Source organism: Musa acuminata, chromosome BXJ2-7 (assembly GCF_036884655.1).
Source record: "Musa acuminata AAA Group cultivar baxijiao chromosome BXJ2-7, Cavendish_Baxijiao_AAA, whole genome shotgun sequence".
Classification (NCBI taxonomy): Eukaryota; Viridiplantae; Streptophyta; class Magnoliopsida; order Zingiberales; family Musaceae; genus Musa; species Musa acuminata.
The window spans coordinates 5,359,614-5,379,244 of record NC_088344.1 but is presented as its reverse complement, the minus strand read 5'-3'; the positions used below and the strand labels follow the sequence as shown (position 1 = coordinate 5,379,244).

Below are 19,631 nucleotides of genomic sequence, written 5' to 3'. Positions count from 1 at the left end.
GCGATAGGGACAATGATAGTTGTAGGTGTTGATGATGACATTTACTAAATAGTGATAATAATAATGATAATTATTGATTATGATGGTGATACTAATTAATAGTAGTGATAGTGCATGGTAACAATCAAAATAATACAATAACAATGATAATAGTGTGACAATATTGCTCAATTATAATTGTGTAAATGATTTTGATGGATTATATTATTTGTGGTAATAAAAATTAATATTAAAAGTATTAAGATTTTATGTTATAATATTTTTTTATTTACTCTTTGTAAAAAATATTATTGATGTCCACAACAACTACAAAAGTCCTTCCATTAGAAATTAGAAAAATGTTTTGGTTTACATTGAGATTTCTTAAAAATTTCTTCAGGTAAATTTCTTAAAGAAATTATTATCAAACACCAAAAAAAATCACCTTTTTATTTTAGTTTGCTTCATAAGTATATAAATCATTTTAAAAGGTCGAGACAATGATTTGAATTTAGGTAAGATGGTTTGGATGATGTTCTAATCAGAAAGAAAAAAAATCAACTCATTAGCTCAAAGCACATCCAAATAAGTTTCTTTCATTGTGATGAAGGAAAGAACCTACAGAAAGGTGAAATATATAGTCAGTCTGCACCACTGTGCACCCCTGCAGGAAAGGAAAGCAACCCTTTCACCGGTGGCCAGCCATCATCCATCATCTGCTCTCTTCTCAAAGGATCAACATGAGGAGATATATGGACAGAGATGATGTATATAGTACATCCATTGGATGATATATAGCTGCCCCTTGAGCCTTCAGCCTCTCTCTCTCCTCTCTCTCTCTCTCTCTGCTTGGTTCTCTTTGTCATGCTATAGAGAAGATAGAGAGAGAGAGAGAGAGAGAGTTGCTTCTTCAAGTGGAGGTGATGGCGGTTTGCGAGGACAAGAAGCAGGACACGCGCATTCAACGCATAGCTTCGTCCATTCGCGTGGTTCCCGACTTCCCCAAGAAAGGTCGCACCTTTCCCTGCAAATCAAAATTGCGTTTCAATGCTTTTTCTATTGCTTTCTCGCTGCCTTTCCATGCAAGTTTGCATTTTTATGCCGCTGTCAGCTCATACAGAGCCCTGTTCTTTCTCTTGCTTTCTTGGTTCCGATCTTTTTCGTGTCACCGCATGGCTTTTGTTCCTTCTTTTCCAATTAAAAATCTGATTTTTTATGTCTCTGCTTTCTGGAGAGCATTATCCCGCCCCTTCTCTAATTCGTTTGATATCTTTGACTGCGTACTTGTGCTCTCTTTCTCGTCGTTTGTCATCTTTATTTTGTCAAAAGGTTGGATTTTGATGCCAATTTTTCTTCTTTTCTCGTACAAATTTTATTCTTTTTGCGGTTTCCATGCTTGCCTGAATCAGCCACGCCGACGTCTTTTCTCTAGTTCTCCAGCTAATGGATATAGGATTACAGGGATCATGTTCCAAGACATCACGACGCTGCTGCTCGAGCCGAAAGCGTTCAAGGACACAGTGGATTTGTTCGTGGAGAAGTACACGGGGAGAGGCATCTCTGTCGTCGCCGGTAAATCCCCTGAATTTCCCCATCTTTAGTGGCTCCGCGATGTCAAGCCCTCTTCTCCACTGTGTTCTCCCTCCGTTTCATTGGCGCGCTGGTCATTGTTTGTTTCCTTTCCTCCCATTAATGCTAGTTGCCCATCAATGTCGTGAGAGATGTCGGTTGTGGGTCCTTCTTCCTTTAGACTTTTCCTATATTGGAGGATAAAAGTGGATTGACAGGCGGAGGCTCGCCTTCCCTGTCATCATTTCCATTACAGAATGCTTCTGAATCCTTTCTGGACTCTCGAGAGCCTTTTCGGCAGTGGCAGGGGCGCCTGGTTTGACTGCCTTGCCCCATGTTATCGTGGCCCAGCTGTGAGAGCTGCGGGCACCCTCTGCCTTGCTCATGGATTCGGTTCTCCGAATCTGTTCTAGCCTGTGGAGGTGGCGTTGGGCCCTATCGACACTGACATCGCTTCCTGGTCCACACCGTGATGTTCGATGGTGAAAGCTTTGGCACTGTTCTATGGGCCTCGATATTCTATTTCTCTGTTGTCCGTGCCTTTCCGAGGCTGTTCAGATTTCGGTAGATGCGATCGCGATGGGAGAGTTGAACGGCATTAAGGGACTAGTGCTTCATTTAGTTGCTGTGCTTCAAATTGCAGCCTTTGGAGGTGGGAATAGTGAGATTTCCTCCCCTCAAATGGTCAAGCATTGATGATCTGTACCATAGTAATGGTCCTTTACTTTGAGCTTTGATCCTTCCAGACTTTGCTGGAAATGAACAGAAACAAGTTGGGATCTTTAGACACTGTTTAGGAAAGGTTGAAGAAAAAGAAAGAAAAGAAGGAGAACTGCTATTATGACCATGTTAATCTCACAATTTTCTTGAACACAGACACTTGATCATAGAAAGGAGGGTCACATTTTATTAGGAGAACTGCAGTAGCCATTCCATGCTTCTTCCCAACAGCAGGGAGTCATCTTATGAGTTGAACCAAAATTGTCATCATTAAATTTTGCAGAAGAGAAATAAAGAAAGAAATGATACCATCACCATTGATTTGTTCAGATTTCATGGTTTTCTTTGGCACCTTATGGCTCCAACCTTCATTAATATTTGTATGAAATTTTGTCACACCTTATGTTGTTTGTGGCACCCTATGGCTCCAATTTTTAGTACTTGTCAGTCCAATCAATTTCAGAATGACTGTCACCTTTACTTAAATTTGTTCAGTATTATGTTATGTTTTCCATAATTAACAGTTAATTCAGTGCTCTGAAGTAGTTGTTATGTCATAATGGTTATTCAATTCTTATCTAAGCATTTCCTTTGCTTGCCTTTCTAAATTCGCGGCTGCTTAGAGTTTCTACGAATGGAATTTTGCAAATTTTTTTATTGGACTTAAATTTTCTAATACTTTTTCTGACGAGTTCTGCGTACGTATATCGGTTGATTTCTTCTTTTCGAGAAATGATTTAGATCACATACCTTAATGTTTTATGCTTTGTGGTACAATGGTTATAACATGGAAAATTCCATTTTTTTTAATGCTCTTATTTTTTAGCAAAATTAAGGTGATTTTTTTTTCCTATTATGATAGGAGTTGAGGCTAGAGGCTTCATATTTGGTCCTCCAATTGCATTGGCAATCGGTGCAAAGTTTGTCCCACTAAGAAAGCCAAGAAAGTTGCCAGGTACATCCAAACTTAGTACCTAACAACCTGCTCTTAGCATTTGCTGCTTCCAGTTGGAATAATATATATGAACTCAGGAGCTCTGCAAAGCAATTACATGCTTGGCCATTAGTTTTCATGTTTTCCTTTATGCATCAGTAAGCCATGTTCTTCTAGTTGACTTCAAGTGGTGATTGCAGTATAGATTGGAGAATGAATTCTAGAATTTATATACTTGTGTGTTGTAATTACTGGGGTTACGCCTAAATTTTTATATATAATTTATGAAATTAACTTCTTTTATTGAATTCTTGGATCCTTGTGCAATGCATAGGTGAAGTGATTTCAGAGAACTACATACTGGAATATGGATCTGATTGTCTTGAAATGCATGTTGGGGCAGTCCAACCCGGTGAACGAGCTCTAGTAGTCGATGATTTGATCGCGACCGGTGGAACTCTTTGTGCTGCGATAAGTTTACTCGGTATGTTCGTGTGGCTTAGATATGTAGCCCAAAACTCTGAACTAACTAAACAAAGCTTGTGAACAAATTCTAAGAAACTAATTGAGCTTGTCGTCGACAGGTAAATTTTCTTGATGAAGATTGCATTTTTAGTGTGTTTTACTTATTCTTTTAATGCAGCCAACATAAGTCAAAGTTCTTACTCAATGTTGATACCTGCACTTTTACTGCCAAAGTATGCTTTAGAGTGAAGCTCAGCTGGTTAATAAGTGGGCAAACTGAAGGTTAAGGAAAATAATGGCTGATTATTGATGTCAAGACATTATCAATGTCAAGAATTGAGGACTTGTTTGAGTATTGGGAAAATAATGGCTACTCTCTTGGTTTTGGCAGAAGATAAACAACATGCATTTCATACACTAAATATACTTTAGCACTCACTTGCATGCCACATTAGCTTTATCTAGACATGGAAAAACTGATTTTTTTGTCTAAACAGAACTTTTCTTGTCGAGGCCAGCTTATCAAATACTACTACTGAGATCCTGTTTTGTATAGCTTCATTGTAAGTTATTGAATCTTGTGCTTAATCAAACACAAATTTCAACCCTGTGAACTTGCTCTGACCTGTCTGAAAGATCCATTTGTCATGGTGGGTGGATGCTACTCAGATTTATCTGGTAGAACAAACCCAGACAGTCTCATATTTTACACAATGCTGAAGTAGATGATATTAACTCTCTTTGTCTTGCATCAACCATCAATGTTTTGCTTCTTGTTGCCTGCTGTCTTTCATTCAAATTTCCTATCTGCTCATGATTGATCTCCCCATGTTCTTCTTCCTCACAGAGCGGGCTGGGGCTGAGGTGCTTGAATGCGCATGTGTAATTGAACTTCCAGAACTCAAGGTGTGTTCTACATGCTATTCCTGTTACTATATTCTTTCACGCGTGTATATACTTTCACTTCATCTGTTTCTTTATCGAAGTATTTCAAGTTTTACTGCCGCGATTTCAATGTGCTGTTCTCTTGTCGAAGTTACATTAGTGTTACAAGCATTCTCCAACAATACATCACATAAATGCACTATTTTGTGTGAACAATTATCAGAAAAGCTCCAAATTGTTCGATCGATCTGCATTTAAAGCAAAATGAGAAAATCATATTACCTGAAGCTTTTGTACTTTTCCGTTAATCTCAACATAAGCAACTTCATTGGCATAGAACTTCACATCCAAATCAATGGTTCCTAGAGGAACTTCTAGGGGTATATCATTGAACTTCACATCAGTGCTAGGGGTATATCATTGAACTTCACATCCAAATCAACTTCTATCGTTCTTAGATGGATAGGAAAACGGTGTCAATTGTCGTAAGTTTTTATCAGAATACTTTACGAGACACTGATCATCTTCAACGTTTTCGACCAAGCTGTTCCAACCTCACATGTGTGAACACTGAATTCTAGCTAGGATCATTCGTATTGAGTATTTACGTATCGGTAAAACCTTAGTTTGACGAAGACCAATTTCAGTTGCTACAATCTGCACAGATCATCCATGCCCAAAAATGAACTGTACCGCCATCGTAATTTTCCATTGGGCTCCTCCGTTTTGCTTTAGTGTAATATCTGTCAATGTTTCATCATGTTTCTTAGAAACAAACCTACACAATTGCTTCTAAGTGGCAACTCAACCAGCAAACACAACAGTGGCATCTAACTTAATCTGCAGGGCCGAGGGAGGTTAAACGGCAAACCGTTATACGTACTGGTGGAGTCCCACTGATGATGGTATTATTCTCTCATCTTGCTGAAGCGAGTTCATGATACTGTATATTGGAGGATTTCATTCCGACTCTCATAGATGAAGCTGCCTATCTTCTTTCCTGTGGCAATAAGATTTGATTGGTTTACTGGGATGTGTTACTGTCTTTTTCCTCACTAAGACACCAGAATTCTGGAGTAATGCAATTGAGATATTTGAGATCAAAGAGGTTTCCAATGCAAAGGAATTGTTTTTGGTTGTATCAGCACCAGCTGATACTTGTACTAGTTCTGCAAACTGTTGTTGAGTTGAAGATTGAGAAATAAGAACTGGTTTTTTTGACTGATGCAATTGATTTTGATAGACTGTGATGCCAAATTGAAGATCTCCAGGAATGCAATTCGAGAAAGATAATCCATGATCATCCACATGATCTGTATGAATTCAACATATAGAAGTTTTGGAGTTACTGCAGCATTTTGTAATCACAAGTCCCTCCTGGGATCATACTTCATCAGTCTTCTCCCACAAGCACAAGAATCATTCACTAGTTTTCTTATATCAGTACTATGCTTAGAGTTTCCTATTTACATAGGTGATGGTGTCCAAAGAAAATTGAGGATTAATGTGCAAGGCAAAATTCGTGCTTATCTGTTTAATTATTAGTTGAACATATAAATCCCTTCGATTGTAACTCTTAGCCGACATTATAATGGACATTAATATTATTTAAAAAAACTCTATGTTAAAGCTTAATCTCCTTCCGAATTCAAATGAAGCTTAAAGTCAACAATGACCTAACTTGCTTATATCATCAAAATGATTGTCTTTACGAAGGTCACGCCCTCAAGCTGATCATATCTCCAAGTTAACATTTTCCTCAAATAGTCATGCCCTCAAATTAACTTATCTTGAAGTTGATCACACCTATATATCGTACTCAATTCACTTTAATCTTTAAGTTGTCAATGGCTAAATCATCTTTGAGTAAGCTATATCTTAGAAATAACCAAAGATGATGATATCCTTGATTTCATTATAATCTTATGATGATTACATCATTCAAAAGTTATATATTTAAAAAAATCACATCTTTCAACATAGTTGTGTATTCTCAAGTTTGTTATATCTTCAAAATGATTGTATTCTTCAAAATAATTGTATCCTCATGTCGATCGTATCTTTAAAATAACCACATCTTTCAAGACAGTTATATTCACAAGTCGATTATGTTTTCAAAATGATTGCATTCCTTAAGATAGTTATATCCTTTAAGTCAATTATATCCACTATATTATTTAAGAAGGTTGTATCATTGAGTTGATCATACTCTTAAAATAATAATTACTTAGGATCAACTATATCCTCAAAATGACTATATTCTTCAACATGACTAAAGCTAGTCGTATCTTTAAGAAAGTCTCGTCCTTAGGTTGGTCTTACCGTCAATTAGTTTTCAAATCTACTACATCTTGACATAGTTTATCTTGTAGGATAAAAGAATCTGACATAACCATATCACGTAAAAACATTCAACCAAAAGATCTTCAAATATCTCAAAGATCTTCTCATGCTTTATTTGGAAGTCGTGTAGAAAGATCCTCTTAAAGATCTTCCCTACGTACCTCTCTTAATTTAAAAAGCAAATAAAATGATTTTTCGAAGATTTTTTCGTTATAGTAGATCTTCTCATGTAAAAGATCCAATCATTGATAGACATAAACATGTGAAAGAAAAGAAATCTCACTCAATCGAGCAGAAATGCTTACCTTAACAAGCAAAGAAGAAAAAATGGATTTATAAAATCGCTAATTGAACACACCTCTCATGAAGAGAACTCCTTACTATTGAATTACACATCTATTTGAGTTAAAATTAATAAATAGTACTTGTGCCTAAAATGCTTGTTGTAGTCAAGATGTCATCTTTGATCGAGTGCGTCATATCTCAATACTCGATATGATCAAAGTGTCTCCTTATGTTTGATACATTCATATACGATGCATAACCGCAGAATATAATCAGTGATAATTAAAAGGGAGCTTCTCAAAGTATGTATTAATTTTGAAGACATCAAATTTAATTTGAATACTCAAATTTCTTATGAATCTTTTTCACTTAAAAAATTAAAATTAACTTAATAGTCAACCCCCTAAATACATAAAGAATGCCAAAACTTACCCCTTAATAAAGAATCAAATAATAGTTAATACATAAAGGGCAATTACAAACATCAAACATAATTGATATTGATATTGTTACAAACATCAAACATAATTATGATGCAGTGAACAAAAGTAAAGTTCAAGAGGACTTTCTCCTCCCCATTTCAAACAGACTAAATACTTAAACATAATTATGTTTAAGACATAATAATCCTAATTTTGTATGGTTGATTGGACCATACAAACAACTTATCTATCACAGAGAAAACACTGCTAGCATTTTTACATGGATCTTATGTATCACTAGTTATTAGAAGAGACTCATGCATGTCTTTTTACCTCATCTTTATTCTGGTCCTCCACAAGTACAGTCTTGGCAGTGCAGTGACAATTGAAGGTATGCAGATGACTGCTTTCTCGATTTGGACCACAATCATGCAGAAATGGAGCACTGAACTCAACTCTTGAATTAATAGAACAAAAGGTTGCTGTCACTTGTAATCTCACAAGCAAAGAATACGTTGGCTTTTAGGTCAGTGGTCTTTATCTGATATATATCAAGCAATAAAAGTATGATGGAAACCCTCAACTTCCATCTTTACGAATTAATGGTCCAAATAAAATGAAGATCTCCAATACATCATCGTTAATTCTACATATATGTGATAATGTCCAATTCTAAATATATCACTGATTTTGGAGGAAGGAAAATAAATGAATTATAAAGAAAACAAATCATTCCCACATGAGTTCAAATGTTTTTTAATGAAACTAAACAAACCAAAGTAAAAAAAAATAAAAAAAATTTTAATTTCTTGCAACGGAGAATTTTACATGCAATCAAATAGAACTATTTTAAGAACATAAAAAATATTATAGATGTTAATTGAAATTGTAATATTAGATTAGGCAAAGGCAAGTTTAAAGCTTATAGATAATTAGAAAGCACGGCAGCACGGCGCGGGGATCGAACACCAGAAGCTCACCTTCGCCCAAACTCACCGAGTCGCCCGCGGACTCGGGGTCCGACTCGGCCCGGACCCGGCCCGCGATGACCCGGCACACCAGCATCGCCCGCCGCCCGGCCCCGCCGCCGCCCCCGCTCTCGTGGGCCCCGCCGCTCCCCGCGAATGTACGTATCCCCTCCGCCGGCGACCACGCCACTCCGCCGTCGAACACCTCGCCGGCCGAGGCGGGAGGGCGGCACTGGAACCGCATCATCTCGTTCCCGTCGGCTGCGCACCGCGCGTCGTCGGACCGGGCGGCGCGGGAACGGACGGCTGCGCGGTATTCCTCGAACCGGGCGACGCTCCGGGCCGGGTTGCGGACCCGGAAGAGCATCTCGATCGTTCCGGAGAAGGCGTCGGCCCCGGCGGCGCGCCCTTCGCCGGAACACCATCGCGACCCGAAGATGATCTCCACCACCCGGCGCGAGGGGTGGCCAGGCGGCAGCTCCACCAAAGACGGGAACGGGCCAGCGGGCGCCACCGCCGTGGCCGGGGAGGGAGGCGGGGCGGAGACTTGCGGGCGGGATCTCGGCTCGGGTTTCGGCGTTCGGGAGGAAGCGGCGGAGGGGCGTTTCGGGAGGACGTCGTTAGGAGCGTGAGAAGAGGAGTCGGCGCAGGAGAGCAATAAGGAGGGAAGGAGCAGCCACTTCTTGGCAGACGAAGACGACGGCGCGAGGGGGCAGTCGACGTCGTCGACGTCGTTAGATCTGCAGCGAAACGACTTCATCCAGCCGGAGGACATTTGACGGCGATGGCAACGGCAACGGCAACGTAAAAACGGAGGTGGGCAGCGGCAAGCAAATGAGATGGACGAAGAGAGGTGAAGGGTTGTATGCAGTGGTGGGACTCAACGGTGGTGGTAAATTTACAGTATTGACATTCTCTTACATTTCCCCTACAAATAAGACAGATCGAAATATATATTTTACTGTATTCATTCCATCAGTATAAATCAGATTTAATTACCTTCTAATCAGGTTTGAAATATATTCAAATTCAAAAGGTCGAGTTCGAATGCCAATATTAGATTTGGATTCCCATAAGATAAAATTCGTCCTCGAAGTAAATAGTTATGTTCTTTCCTTAATTTCTCGACCATGTTGTTCTTATGGGGGGAAGAGATTAAAACGTGACTTCTATTTCAATGATATAATTACTATAAACATGGCTAGTATTTGTTATATTATCATTTTGTATTAAGTTAGGGCCTTTTTAATATATCTTTTTAAAAATGTCCTTCTGTTTATATTATATATATAAATATGAATTGAATTAGTAGTATATTCATAAAAGCACATAATTGAAGTCCCGAACTGGATGCAATCTTCAAGCAAAGTCAGATGCTTCTTCTCATTTATTTAAGTTACATAAAATCCGAGACAGATTTAAACTAAAAATATGTATCTTCTAATCACTCGATGACACATCACGTCATTACTCCTTATGTCTAAGTAATACTCGACGATTCTACCAAACCAATCCTACGGATTACTAAAACTCTTTATGAAAAGGATTAGAGTTACTAATTCACATGCAAATCTAAATCTCTCAACTCTTCACATCCTGCATCATTTTTCTTTGTGATTACCAATTTGATCATTGAATATACTCGTCTTACAATGTTGAATTTGTAATAGACTGCAACTTAAACCAAAGTTGGCTTACGGTGGTATGTTTTGGTAAATGAGTTGATGAGCAAGGCAGAGAAGGTGATCATACAAATTAAAGTAGAGAGGAAAATAATGAATTGTAGAGAAAACAATGTACAAGATGGCATAAAATATTTCTCTCTCCTTTTTTTTTTTTGCTTTTTGCGACCCAAATAATTCATCTATTTTGGACTAACATTATTTAACCCCCATTATTCAACCAAGCCTAAGACTCGCTCCTATCTCTCATTTAACTTGGATGAAGTTTTGCTTACCTGAGATCGATCCCCAAACGCCCTCTCATATGATGTGGCGCTTTCTCACAAGCTTGATCTGTGGGGGCCAGCGGCGATGATGATGCACACCCCGTTCGCGGGGCAGGCAATTTAGGATTCGTGAGACGTGATTTGGGTGGTGTCGTCGGTACAGGCATCAGGACTCAACCACCTCACAGACGGGCACGCAACACTACCCGACGCTGATTCCAGCTTGGAACGTTGGGTTTCATTTACATCGACTGCTTCCCTTTCTACATGTTACCCATCGAGCTACCTGCCTTGTCGTCGTTGGGTAACAAGGTGGACCAGCGAATGATACCCACGTCATGATGAGTCGGTCGATGAGTTGGCCAGCCCAAAATGTTTCTGGAAAAATAAGATCTCCCATTTCCCATCTCCTCCCGACGCGAAGATTTTTTAGGTTGTGGTCATTCCAACAATTTCTATACTTCACCTCGGAGGGATCTTCTCCAATCCCTCCACCCGAATCCAAAGCATTCGTTGAATCAATATGACTGGAAACGTGGGACCCGCCAAGGGTGAGCGGTTTTGATATGTACTAGGAACAATTGCAAATATAGGCGAAACTGGAGAAGATCCCATCACCTTCCTCACTCCCCCTGGGATCACCAGCCGTTCGATTCGATCTCCCTCAGCCGTCGAAACAAAATAAACCAACAAGAAAACCAAGCCATTATTTGTTGCAGAAAGGAGTCGTACCGCTCTGTCGCATTTCTTCTGCATTTCATCCGTCTGTTCCATTCCTCTCTTCTTCGAGATCGAGGTGGGAAGAAGAGCAACAGGCAGTTTCTTGTCCGCAGCGATCCAAATCTGTCATCATGATCAGTGGAGGGCTTCTCAAGATCCACCCCTCCGAGCTCAAATTGCCTTGTAAATGTTCTCGTCTTTCCGTATATGATCTAAATCGGTTTGTTTCATTTTTCTCTTCGCTCCCGTTGATCATAAATTGGATTTTTGTCTACGTTGAAGGGTTTCGGTCTTGATCGGCTTTTAGGTTGTAGTTTTCGTGTATTATTCTATTGATCTTGATGAGCACCGGACTGGTGGTTTTTTTGGCTTTTGGTCGTGCAAACGTTGCCTGGCTGGCATCGAATTCTTGATCCTGATGATGTCTGATTGTGTACGACTGCCGACACGATTATCTCGCGAAGTCGAAGTGAAAAGGCAGAGCTCTTGTTGCATGCAGCTGACCAACAAAACAGATAACTATGTAGCTTTCAAGGTTATCTCAGCTCTTTCTTTCCTTGATTTCTACCTTATCTTTGTTGTTCAGATATATGCGTTTGTGTTTATGTTACTAGGGTTATAGGACTAATTGTTTATGTGTGGGTGATTTCTATATAATAATAATTATTATTAGGTTAAAACAACAAGCCCCAAGAAATATAGCGTGCGCCCAAACATGGGAATTGTTCAGCCCAGGTCCGCAATTACCATAACAGGTGAAATCGTGTGTTAAATTCTTGAATCTAACTGTTAAGTCTCACTCCTTATCAACCATTGAAGCTTAATTTTGCAATTATTTTCTGCTTTCTCAGTGACAATGCAAGCTCAGAAGGAAGCTCCACCTGATTATCAAAGCAAAGACAAGTTTCTTATCCAGAGTGTTATTGCAAATGATGGAGCAACAACCAAGGACATTACTGCTGAAATGGTAGCATATTATGATAATTCTTGATTTCCTTCCTAATCTTGTTTTCTGAACCCTAAGGATGTCATGGGCATTGATGATCATATTCAATTTTTAGTTCAACAAAGCACCTGACAAAGTTGTTGAGGAGTTTAAGCTACGGGTTGTTTATATACCTGCTAATCCTCCCTCACCAGTTCCTGAGGAATCAGAGGAAGGAATTTCCCCACGGCCATCCATGCTAGAGAATAAAACTCAGAGTTCAACCTTGTTTGATGCTGTAAGCCCATCCTCATCTCTAACTAGTCATTTTTGGAGATTGCAATTAGTCTTCTTGGTTAGTTGTTTTCTGAGCTTGGGTGTTACTAACACAAAAGTGGAAACCATTTCAGGTATCAAGATCCTTAGAAGAAGCTCCTAGAGATGAATCTGAGGAGGTGATTTTATATATGTTGTATTCTATCTGTGCTTAATACAAGTTCCTTAGGTATAAGTAGAAAACTCACATCTTTCACATGATAGAGAAAATAGAAATATTGACTCTATTGTTTGAAGTAGGAAATAAAAGTAGAAAACTCACTGCTTTGTTCCACGATTGCTATGCTCAAGTTAAAAAAACCATCACAAACCCTTTAAAGTTAACTTGGGTGGGGACCTTGGCCAAAACAAATATACACACTCCTTGAAAATTGCACATTTGTATTCCATTTTTATAAATACATAATAAACTAAAGTTTTTTTTAGTAATTCTGGGTCTCTAACTATTTGGTAATCAAATGTATGACTTGTTAGCATAATTGGACATTAAATTATAAATTTTATATCTTATTGTATTACGAATCCAGAATAATTGATTTCTAACCCAATAAACAGGCCAAGTCTTTTAGCTTCTTTGTTTCTGAGCAAACTGTAGTTGCTTGTGTTTCTCATTCATTCTAATGGAAAATTGCATACTATAAGATGATCATAATTCATGATTCTACATATTAAACATGCATTGTCTAATGCCTTTGATATATATTTGTGATGTAGCTATAGTGTACTAACGGAATTGTTGTATTGGCGCATTAATTTTTTGTTGTTTTTGTCCCTTTTCATGTAATTTTTCATAACTTAGGATTAGAATTTGGATTTAGGGAATATAAAGGAAATTAAAGAGGAGCTTTAGAGGACAATAGCTAGCACTGTTGAATTGGGAGGAACTGTAGGGAGGATCTACCTAGGAGAGAGGTTAAGGGTACAAGAGGAAACTAGTAGTTCGAATGAGAGTAACTAGGATGTGGTCATGACGGTCAAAGGCTTCAAGAAAGGCAGATGAAGTAGTAGACAATGAGGTAGAGAATTTTTCATAGAGTGAAATGAGTTGGATGAGGATTCCTGGCAGAGAATGGATGGTTTTAATCATTGATTTTCAATTATTATATCTCAGAACATTCAGTGGCTTTTCCTACATTCATTGGTTCTGCTTTCTGCAGAACATCGATCAGTCAAGCCCTTTTTTAATATCACAACTTTCATTTATATTGCTCTAACAACCTCTGTGTTCCCTGAGTCTCTATGAAAGAAATAAGTAACCAATAGTGGCCTATGCCAAAAGTTTTCAGAAATTGAGATGAACACTATATTAATCGGATACAATAACAACACCCTTCACACTCAAATGGAGTTTGATATAAATTAATGCTTCATATTGAGTTTGCGATTGTATATGCTAATCAAGTTTTGTTTACTGCCTATTTGGTGCAATCAAGTTACACCTTTACTGAGTGTTCATGCTTATGTTGAATCTTTCATTTCCATACCCTATCATGGTTTAGTAAAGATTTACAAAAGGACCTTTTTATTATATCATCAATATGCTGCCATTTTAGCCTAGTTCAAAGGGTGTTAACAGAATCCATGTATCTACTATCATGTAGCTTACTCTAAGGAGTTCCCCATTAAATTGTAGGTATTTTCTATTTAAAAGGGTTGTCATATTTAAATCTAGACCAGATGCATCATATTTGGCATGAATTATTTATTATTATATCAAGTGAGAGGTCAACATCAATAATAACAACAATAAAGCTGTAAACTCTAACTACTTGAGGTCAGCTACATGGATCTTTTATCATCATTGAGATATGTAAAAATTCATATTTGGTTTAGTTAAGAATGTCTAAATCTTTATGTATAGTTTCTAGTGAAGTGTTTTTAGCCTCTCCTTGTATTAGTCCTTGTATGACTAATAGTGAACTCATACATCTTCTAACTATAGTATTTGAAGATCACTTTAGCAGATGGTTCGTACCATCTTAAATGATTATCCCTCTTTTTATCCTCTACTGAATTACACATAATTCTTCACAAATGAAATTATTTATTTTCATAACTTCCCTAGTAACTTTATACATCCACTCAACTAACTAATCTCAAAAATATAAACCTTTTTTTATATTTTGTCTCTCAATTGCACAACAATCAAATTCATAAATCATTCCTGGTCTAACAATTGTCTTATAATTTTTTTAATCTTAGAGGTATTAATTGATCTCCTCACTGTTTTAACCATCCAATTTTTATTTGATATCAATAAATAAAATATATATTTTCCTAAACTGATTTTTTTTGCAAATTATTATGAGATAAGTCCTTATTCCTTCGCTTAATATCCTACCTAAAGGCACCTAAACAAAACAATCCAGATAGACTCTGTTTGGCATCGTTGAACATGGATATGCTAAAATTCTCTCATCATAGTTCACTTCATACGAAAGTACTTCAAATGCATATGAGAGCCTAATAAGATTATTCACATACATAGTAAGTCAAATATCTAAAATATGTAAATTTAGCCAATATTCAACATCTCATAAGCCTTATTGTAGATAACATAGATGTCTTTCACGCCATATGATAACATTATCAAACATAGATTATGACAAGTCTGCTAATTTGTTGAACATGTCTACAGAAACATCCAACATGCATCTGTCTCAAACTTCACTGAAATAACTCCATATAAAAATGGATAAATCTAAAAATGTTCCACTTTACCTCAGTAACAACTAAATCACAAATTTTGGAAAGAGTATAGAGTTCGGTAATATTTAATGAACATAGGAATGATCCATTGATCCCCCATTTTTTTTGTGAAAGAAAAGAGAACTTTCTTGTTATGAAAATAATTTTGAATTTGGTCTTCTCTTTTTCTTTTCTTGATAAGGAGTTTCTTTCTTTTTTTCGTAATTTTCTTTCTTATTATCAGCTTATGCTTGTCTCACCATCAATGATAGAACATTTATTTAATAATATATTATGATGGCTGCCCATTTGAATGCTGGGAAAAATCATGTGACATGATGCTAGACTAATATTCTTCTGTGCAAAAGTTAGACTATTTTGTTTATCTTGTCTTTTAGTGGCTCAACCAGATTTTCTGGTTCCCTAGGAGGAGACTATGATTTCAAAGTTGACTGAGGAGAAGAAGTATGCAATGCAACAAAATAAGAAGTTGCAAAAAGAGCTGGTATACTTTTCTTGTTTATTTTATTCTATATTTGGTTCTTTATTTTTTGGAACGTCTCTTCTTTTTAACATCTGAGACTCCAAAACTTCCGCTCAAGCGATGTATTTTTTCCCACCCAAAAAATTTTGATATTATTGTGTCAATTTTTCAGTTCACCTTTGCATGTTTTGACTCTTTAATCTGCTAGATTTAAATCCAAGCAGTAATAACCCTGTATCTTTCATATTGGAGGTGAATACAGTGGCTAAATTTTATTAACTTCTATATTGAAGATATGATGAAAAGTGAATTGTGACAAGCCCTAGGTTCCAGGAATTCCTTTCTAATAAATCTTTTACCTGTATGGTGCCACTATGGACCATCATATATAGGTGTTTGTCAAGTGAATTAAGACATGGTACAGTAACAGCTTATTCTTCCATCTTTTTGGGGTTGTTATAGTGATCACGTTCCAACATATGACTCAGCTAATAGCCTGATACTAATGACACTACATAATCAAAGAGGTATCTTATGTACTCTTAGTTGTTCAACTCTTCTTTGTTTCTTTTTTTCACATCCCTGGCACCATTAATTTGTATTGATTCACCCTCATTGATGCATTTGAAATCCTTTTCACATATCCAAATTAACCTTAACTGTTCTCATTTTTCTTAAAATAACACCATCTTACTTTCTGCCAATGCAATCGTTTCTAATTTTTTTCTTGTTGAATTACAGGCATCAATCTTTTTCAATGTTGTCTTGCATTTACTCAGCCATCATAGTACTAAAGATTGTATGTCTATGTATGTTGATGCTTAGGGATAGGGCATTCCCTACCATTTTTTTCTCCCTCATGTTTGGGGTTTTGTGCGAGAGACTGGTGCTCTTGTTAAAGTTTTGTATCGCGAGATCCACACAATTGTGTCACCAACATTTTTTTTAATATGATGTTCACTGTCCTATTTTCTTTTCATTCTGTGTACTATAGTGGTGGAAAACATAATACATCTCTCCATTTCAACCAAAAAGTATGACCCATTGCATGAGGCTGTTGCTAGTGGTTACTTAGGAAGGTCAATGTACACAGCGTTTCATCTTGCTTTTATCCTGTAAGCAAGATTTTAGCATCCATTTCTTTGTTTAACTGTAGAATCCTAGATACCAAAATTTTTATTTTCTATAGTGTCTTGAACACCAATTGAACAATAGTTGTTATTTTTCTCTGTGTATGTCAATTTATTTTTCATGGGTTCAAATCTAGTCTTTATCCTGGTTACAATTGTCCTTTCATCTTCTAAAGTTTTTCGCTAGCTCTTTTCACTTATGCAGGTAATACGACCTTGTAAGTTGTAAGAACAAATGACCCAAGTAATTTTCAGAACGTGATAATCCATAAAAAGACATGTTAGAGTGGGATAATGATATAAGCATTATAGAAAGGTGAATTTTTTGCGAGAATATGTTTTCCCTTATTAGCTTGTTGGATATAATTGGTCTTCATTATGTTTTTTATACATTACATGTATCATGCTATTTGGATCCATCCTACTGGCTTGCTTATTCCTTTATCTAGCAAGATTTAAATGGATTTTTCATCATCACATCAAAGTAGGTCTTTGGTAGGGGTGTTCAAATCAAACTAGAAAATCGAACCTGAACCAGTTCATCAATAATTCGATTTTGAAAACTATAAATGGTAACAGTTTGTGAGAGTACACTTCTTCGATTCGATTAACCTGTTCTGACCGAACCAAACCGATTTTAATTTTAAAAAAATACCAACTCAACCCAAAGACCCCAAAAACTCTAAAATCCCTTCCTAAACTCGATGAGTTCACTGCTCTTCCATCGTCTCTGCGGCTCTTCCTCATCGCTCCCTTCTTGGCCTTGCTCTCTCGTCTCAGGTATGAATCCTATTCTTTTTTATTATCTTTCTTCGTTAATAATCCCCTTGTTGATTTGTATATATTATTGCATATCCTCATCAAGAAAAAAAGATTGCATGTAAAGTCGATATTCCTCTAGGGCATCTTTCAATAAAAAAATAAAAACCCACTTGTGTATAGGCTCAATTGTATAGAATGTTTAGAATGATATTTGTGATTTAAACTTTTTGAGAATATAGGTCCAATTGGATCAAAATTCTGGTTTGGTTCAGTTAAACTAGATCGATTCACTGAACTGAACTGGTTTTTTTGAAATATTTATATATTTTAAATTACTTAAAATTGAAAACTGGTTAACCGAACCAGATTAACGGGTTTTAAATTGGTTCAGTTAGGTTGGTTTGAACTGGTTCCAGTTCGGAGTACCGGTTTTTCAGTTTGGTTAAGTTCAACCTTTAATGGCTTGGTTCGAACCTCTTTGAACACCCCTAGTCTTTGATTCAATTCTCTACAATTCTCTAAGCATGGTTTCTTCCTTATTTAAGCTCCATGCAGCAGACTTAACCATTCTGTCAACCCACATGTGATAAGCAATTAAGCATTAAATATATATGAATGGACAATGGTCCATTTATCGCCTTAAGCATTTATATGAATTAGTAGAGATTAACATTCCGGACACAGTGAGCTGTTAGTTAGAGGTTCTACTCGAACCAAAATTTTATTTTCTACTCTGTTGTGCAAGGCAACTGAGATATAATTCGACTCTCTGGTATTTTTGATGGGAATATACATCAGTTGGCTTTCCACTCTACTTGAGCTTGATTTGTCTTCCATGGGTCAGACTAAGGTCCATGGATTGGTGGCAGTTTGAGCTCCTCCATATCTGAAAATCTATTGTTAAAGGTATAACATGAAAATGCATGTGACACAATGATATATGTTGAAACTTTTTTGAATTGAAGCTTTGAAATGATTTGAGCTATAGCCTTCTTTGATAGATATAATTATGTGGGATAGTTTTACTGTGATCAAAAGCATTAGATCTGTATGGTCTGATATTACTGTATGGATCTAGTGTTTTTATTCATGATTAGTATCTGAACCTTTCCTGTGGCCTCTTCCAGAATTTAATTGCATGATTCAATTCCTGTTGTGATGCTTCTGAGATTGTTTATCAATTAATGAACCATGAGATTCATAAAGTCCATGGCATACTGCATTGCGTTGCTGCCTTTATCCTCAAGTTCTTGGTACAGAAAAGTGATGAACCCACCTTAATTGTGACCTTGGTTTCTTTCTTTTAATGTCCAGGAACTGCTAAGACAAGAAAGGCGCAAAAACCGTAGCGGTTTCTCTGTCACGTTTGTTACGATTGTGGCTCTTTTGGGGATCATCATAGGTTTTCTCATCAAGAAAACATAGAAACACAGACTGATTACGTGGAAGTTCCTGCTTCAAGCATATGTTGTCTTCATGCGCCTAACAGAATGGCTTCCCCATGAGTATTGATCTATATATGAGTTGATTCATTTTGTCAAAGACAATGATCATTTGTGCATTCGAGTTCATCATTTTGCTCTTTTCTTAAACATCGGCAAATTTCAATCTCTGATGTTTACATTTGTAGCACTCCGTTGAAAGATTGCTTCGGCTGTTCCAAATCTTCATGACCCTTAAATACGAGTTATGGATCTTGTGGAGAGAGAGAGAGAGAGAGAGAGAGAGAGAGAGAGAGAGAGAGAGCAGTGGAATAGAATAACTAGTTCTGGATCTATTATCATCAAGGTTTATCATTCTGATTTATTTTGCTGATAAAGAAATTCCTTGCTTGCTAGTGTCTGTAAACTAACAATTTCAGTAGGAGAAAGGGAACTAATTCATCATAATCATTGTTTTCTTTTTGTCAGAACACAACATGCAAATGTTGCTCGCATGAACGCATACCATTTTACAGGTGCAGAGTTCAAGTCGGAATCGCCGTCAGGTGGGCACCAGGAAACTCTCCTCCTCCATTCCGAAGAAACACGCTGCCACCCCAATTGCTGCGGCCGCTGCAGTCACGACA

At 37.2% G+C, this 19,631-nt stretch overlaps 3 protein-coding genes across 7 annotated transcripts; 2 read left to right on the top strand and 1 right to left on the bottom strand.

Moving 5' to 3' along the window:
• The first annotated feature begins 656 nt into the window (after nt 1–656).
• LOC135616819 (adenine phosphoribosyltransferase 4-like) lies at nt 657–5,777 on the top strand. 2 transcript variants are annotated; one of them, XM_065116463.1, is made up of 6 exons: nt 657–990; nt 1,441–1,551; nt 3,131–3,223; nt 3,537–3,686; nt 4,515–4,573; nt 5,399–5,777. In XM_065116463.1, exons 1-6 carry the CDS (start codon nt 903–905, stop codon nt 5,450–5,452), a joined length of 555 nt encoding a protein of 184 aa, XP_064972535.1. In that variant the 5' UTR covers nt 657–902; the 3' UTR covers nt 5,453–5,777. The 2 variants fall into 2 exon arrangements, with proteins under 2 accessions (XP_064972535.1, XP_064972536.1); XM_065116464.1 differs by lacking the exons at nt 657–990; nt 1,441–1,551 and adding an exon at nt 1,843–2,200.
• Nucleotides 5,778–7,889: 2,112 nt separating this feature from the next.
• LOC135616083 (uncharacterized) lies at nt 7,890–9,515 on the bottom strand. Its single transcript, XM_065115256.1, has one exon. The coding sequence runs from the start codon at nt 9,343–9,345 to the stop codon at nt 8,518–8,520; it is 828 nt and encodes a 275-aa protein (XP_064971328.1). The 5' UTR covers nt 9,346–9,515; the 3' UTR covers nt 7,890–8,517.
• A 1,710-nt stretch (nt 9,516–11,225) lies between these two features.
• On the top strand, nt 11,226–19,369 carry LOC135616818 (vesicle-associated protein 1-3-like). 4 transcript variants are annotated; one of them, XR_010488508.1, is made up of 9 exons: nt 11,226–11,421; nt 11,703–11,773; nt 11,912–11,993; nt 12,090–12,205; nt 12,300–12,461; nt 12,574–12,618; nt 15,615–15,692; nt 17,007–17,117; nt 18,878–19,369. XR_010488508.1 is itself a non-coding variant. In XM_065116460.1 (8 exons), the coding sequence occupies exons 1-8, from the start codon at nt 11,370–11,372 to the stop codon at nt 18,986–18,988; spliced, it is 717 nt and encodes a 238-aa protein (XP_064972532.1). In that variant the 5' UTR covers nt 11,226–11,369; the 3' UTR covers nt 18,989–19,369. The 4 variants fall into 4 exon arrangements, 3 of the variants coding, with proteins under 3 accessions (XP_064972532.1, XP_064972534.1, XP_064972533.1); XM_065116460.1 differs by lacking the exon at nt 17,007–17,117; XM_065116461.1 differs by lacking the exon at nt 17,007–17,117 and having other exon boundaries at nt 11,272–11,421; nt 11,521–11,773.
• Nucleotides 19,370–19,631: the final 262 nt, after the last annotated feature.

Bases quoted from the DNA above. Each gene is read 5' to 3' on its own strand.
- LOC135616819 (XM_065116463.1), top strand. From the start codon at position 903: ATGGCGGTTTGCGAGGACAAGAAGCAGGACACGCGCATTCAACGCATA. The intron at 3,687-4,514 runs GTATGTTCGTGT...TCTTCCTCACAG, and splicing joins TGCTGCGATAAGTTTACTCG to AGCGGGCTGGGGCTGAGGTG. The intron at 4,574-5,398 runs GTGTGTTCTACA...CTTAATCTGCAG, and splicing joins TTGAACTTCCAGAACTCAAG to GGCCGAGGGAGGTTAAACGG.
- LOC135616083 (XM_065115256.1), bottom strand. From the start codon at position 9,345: ATGTCCTCCGGCTGGATGAAGTCGTTTCGCTGCAGATCTAACGACGTC.
- LOC135616818 (XM_065116460.1), top strand. From the start codon at position 11,370: ATGATCAGTGGAGGGCTTCTCAAGATCCACCCCTCCGAGCTCAAATTG. The intron at 12,206-12,299 runs GTAGCATATTAT...TTCAATTTTTAG, and splicing joins AGGACATTACTGCTGAAATG to TTCAACAAAGCACCTGACAA. The intron at 12,619-15,614 runs GTGATTTTATAT...CTGGTTCCCTAG, and splicing joins CTAGAGATGAATCTGAGGAG to GAGGAGACTATGATTTCAAA.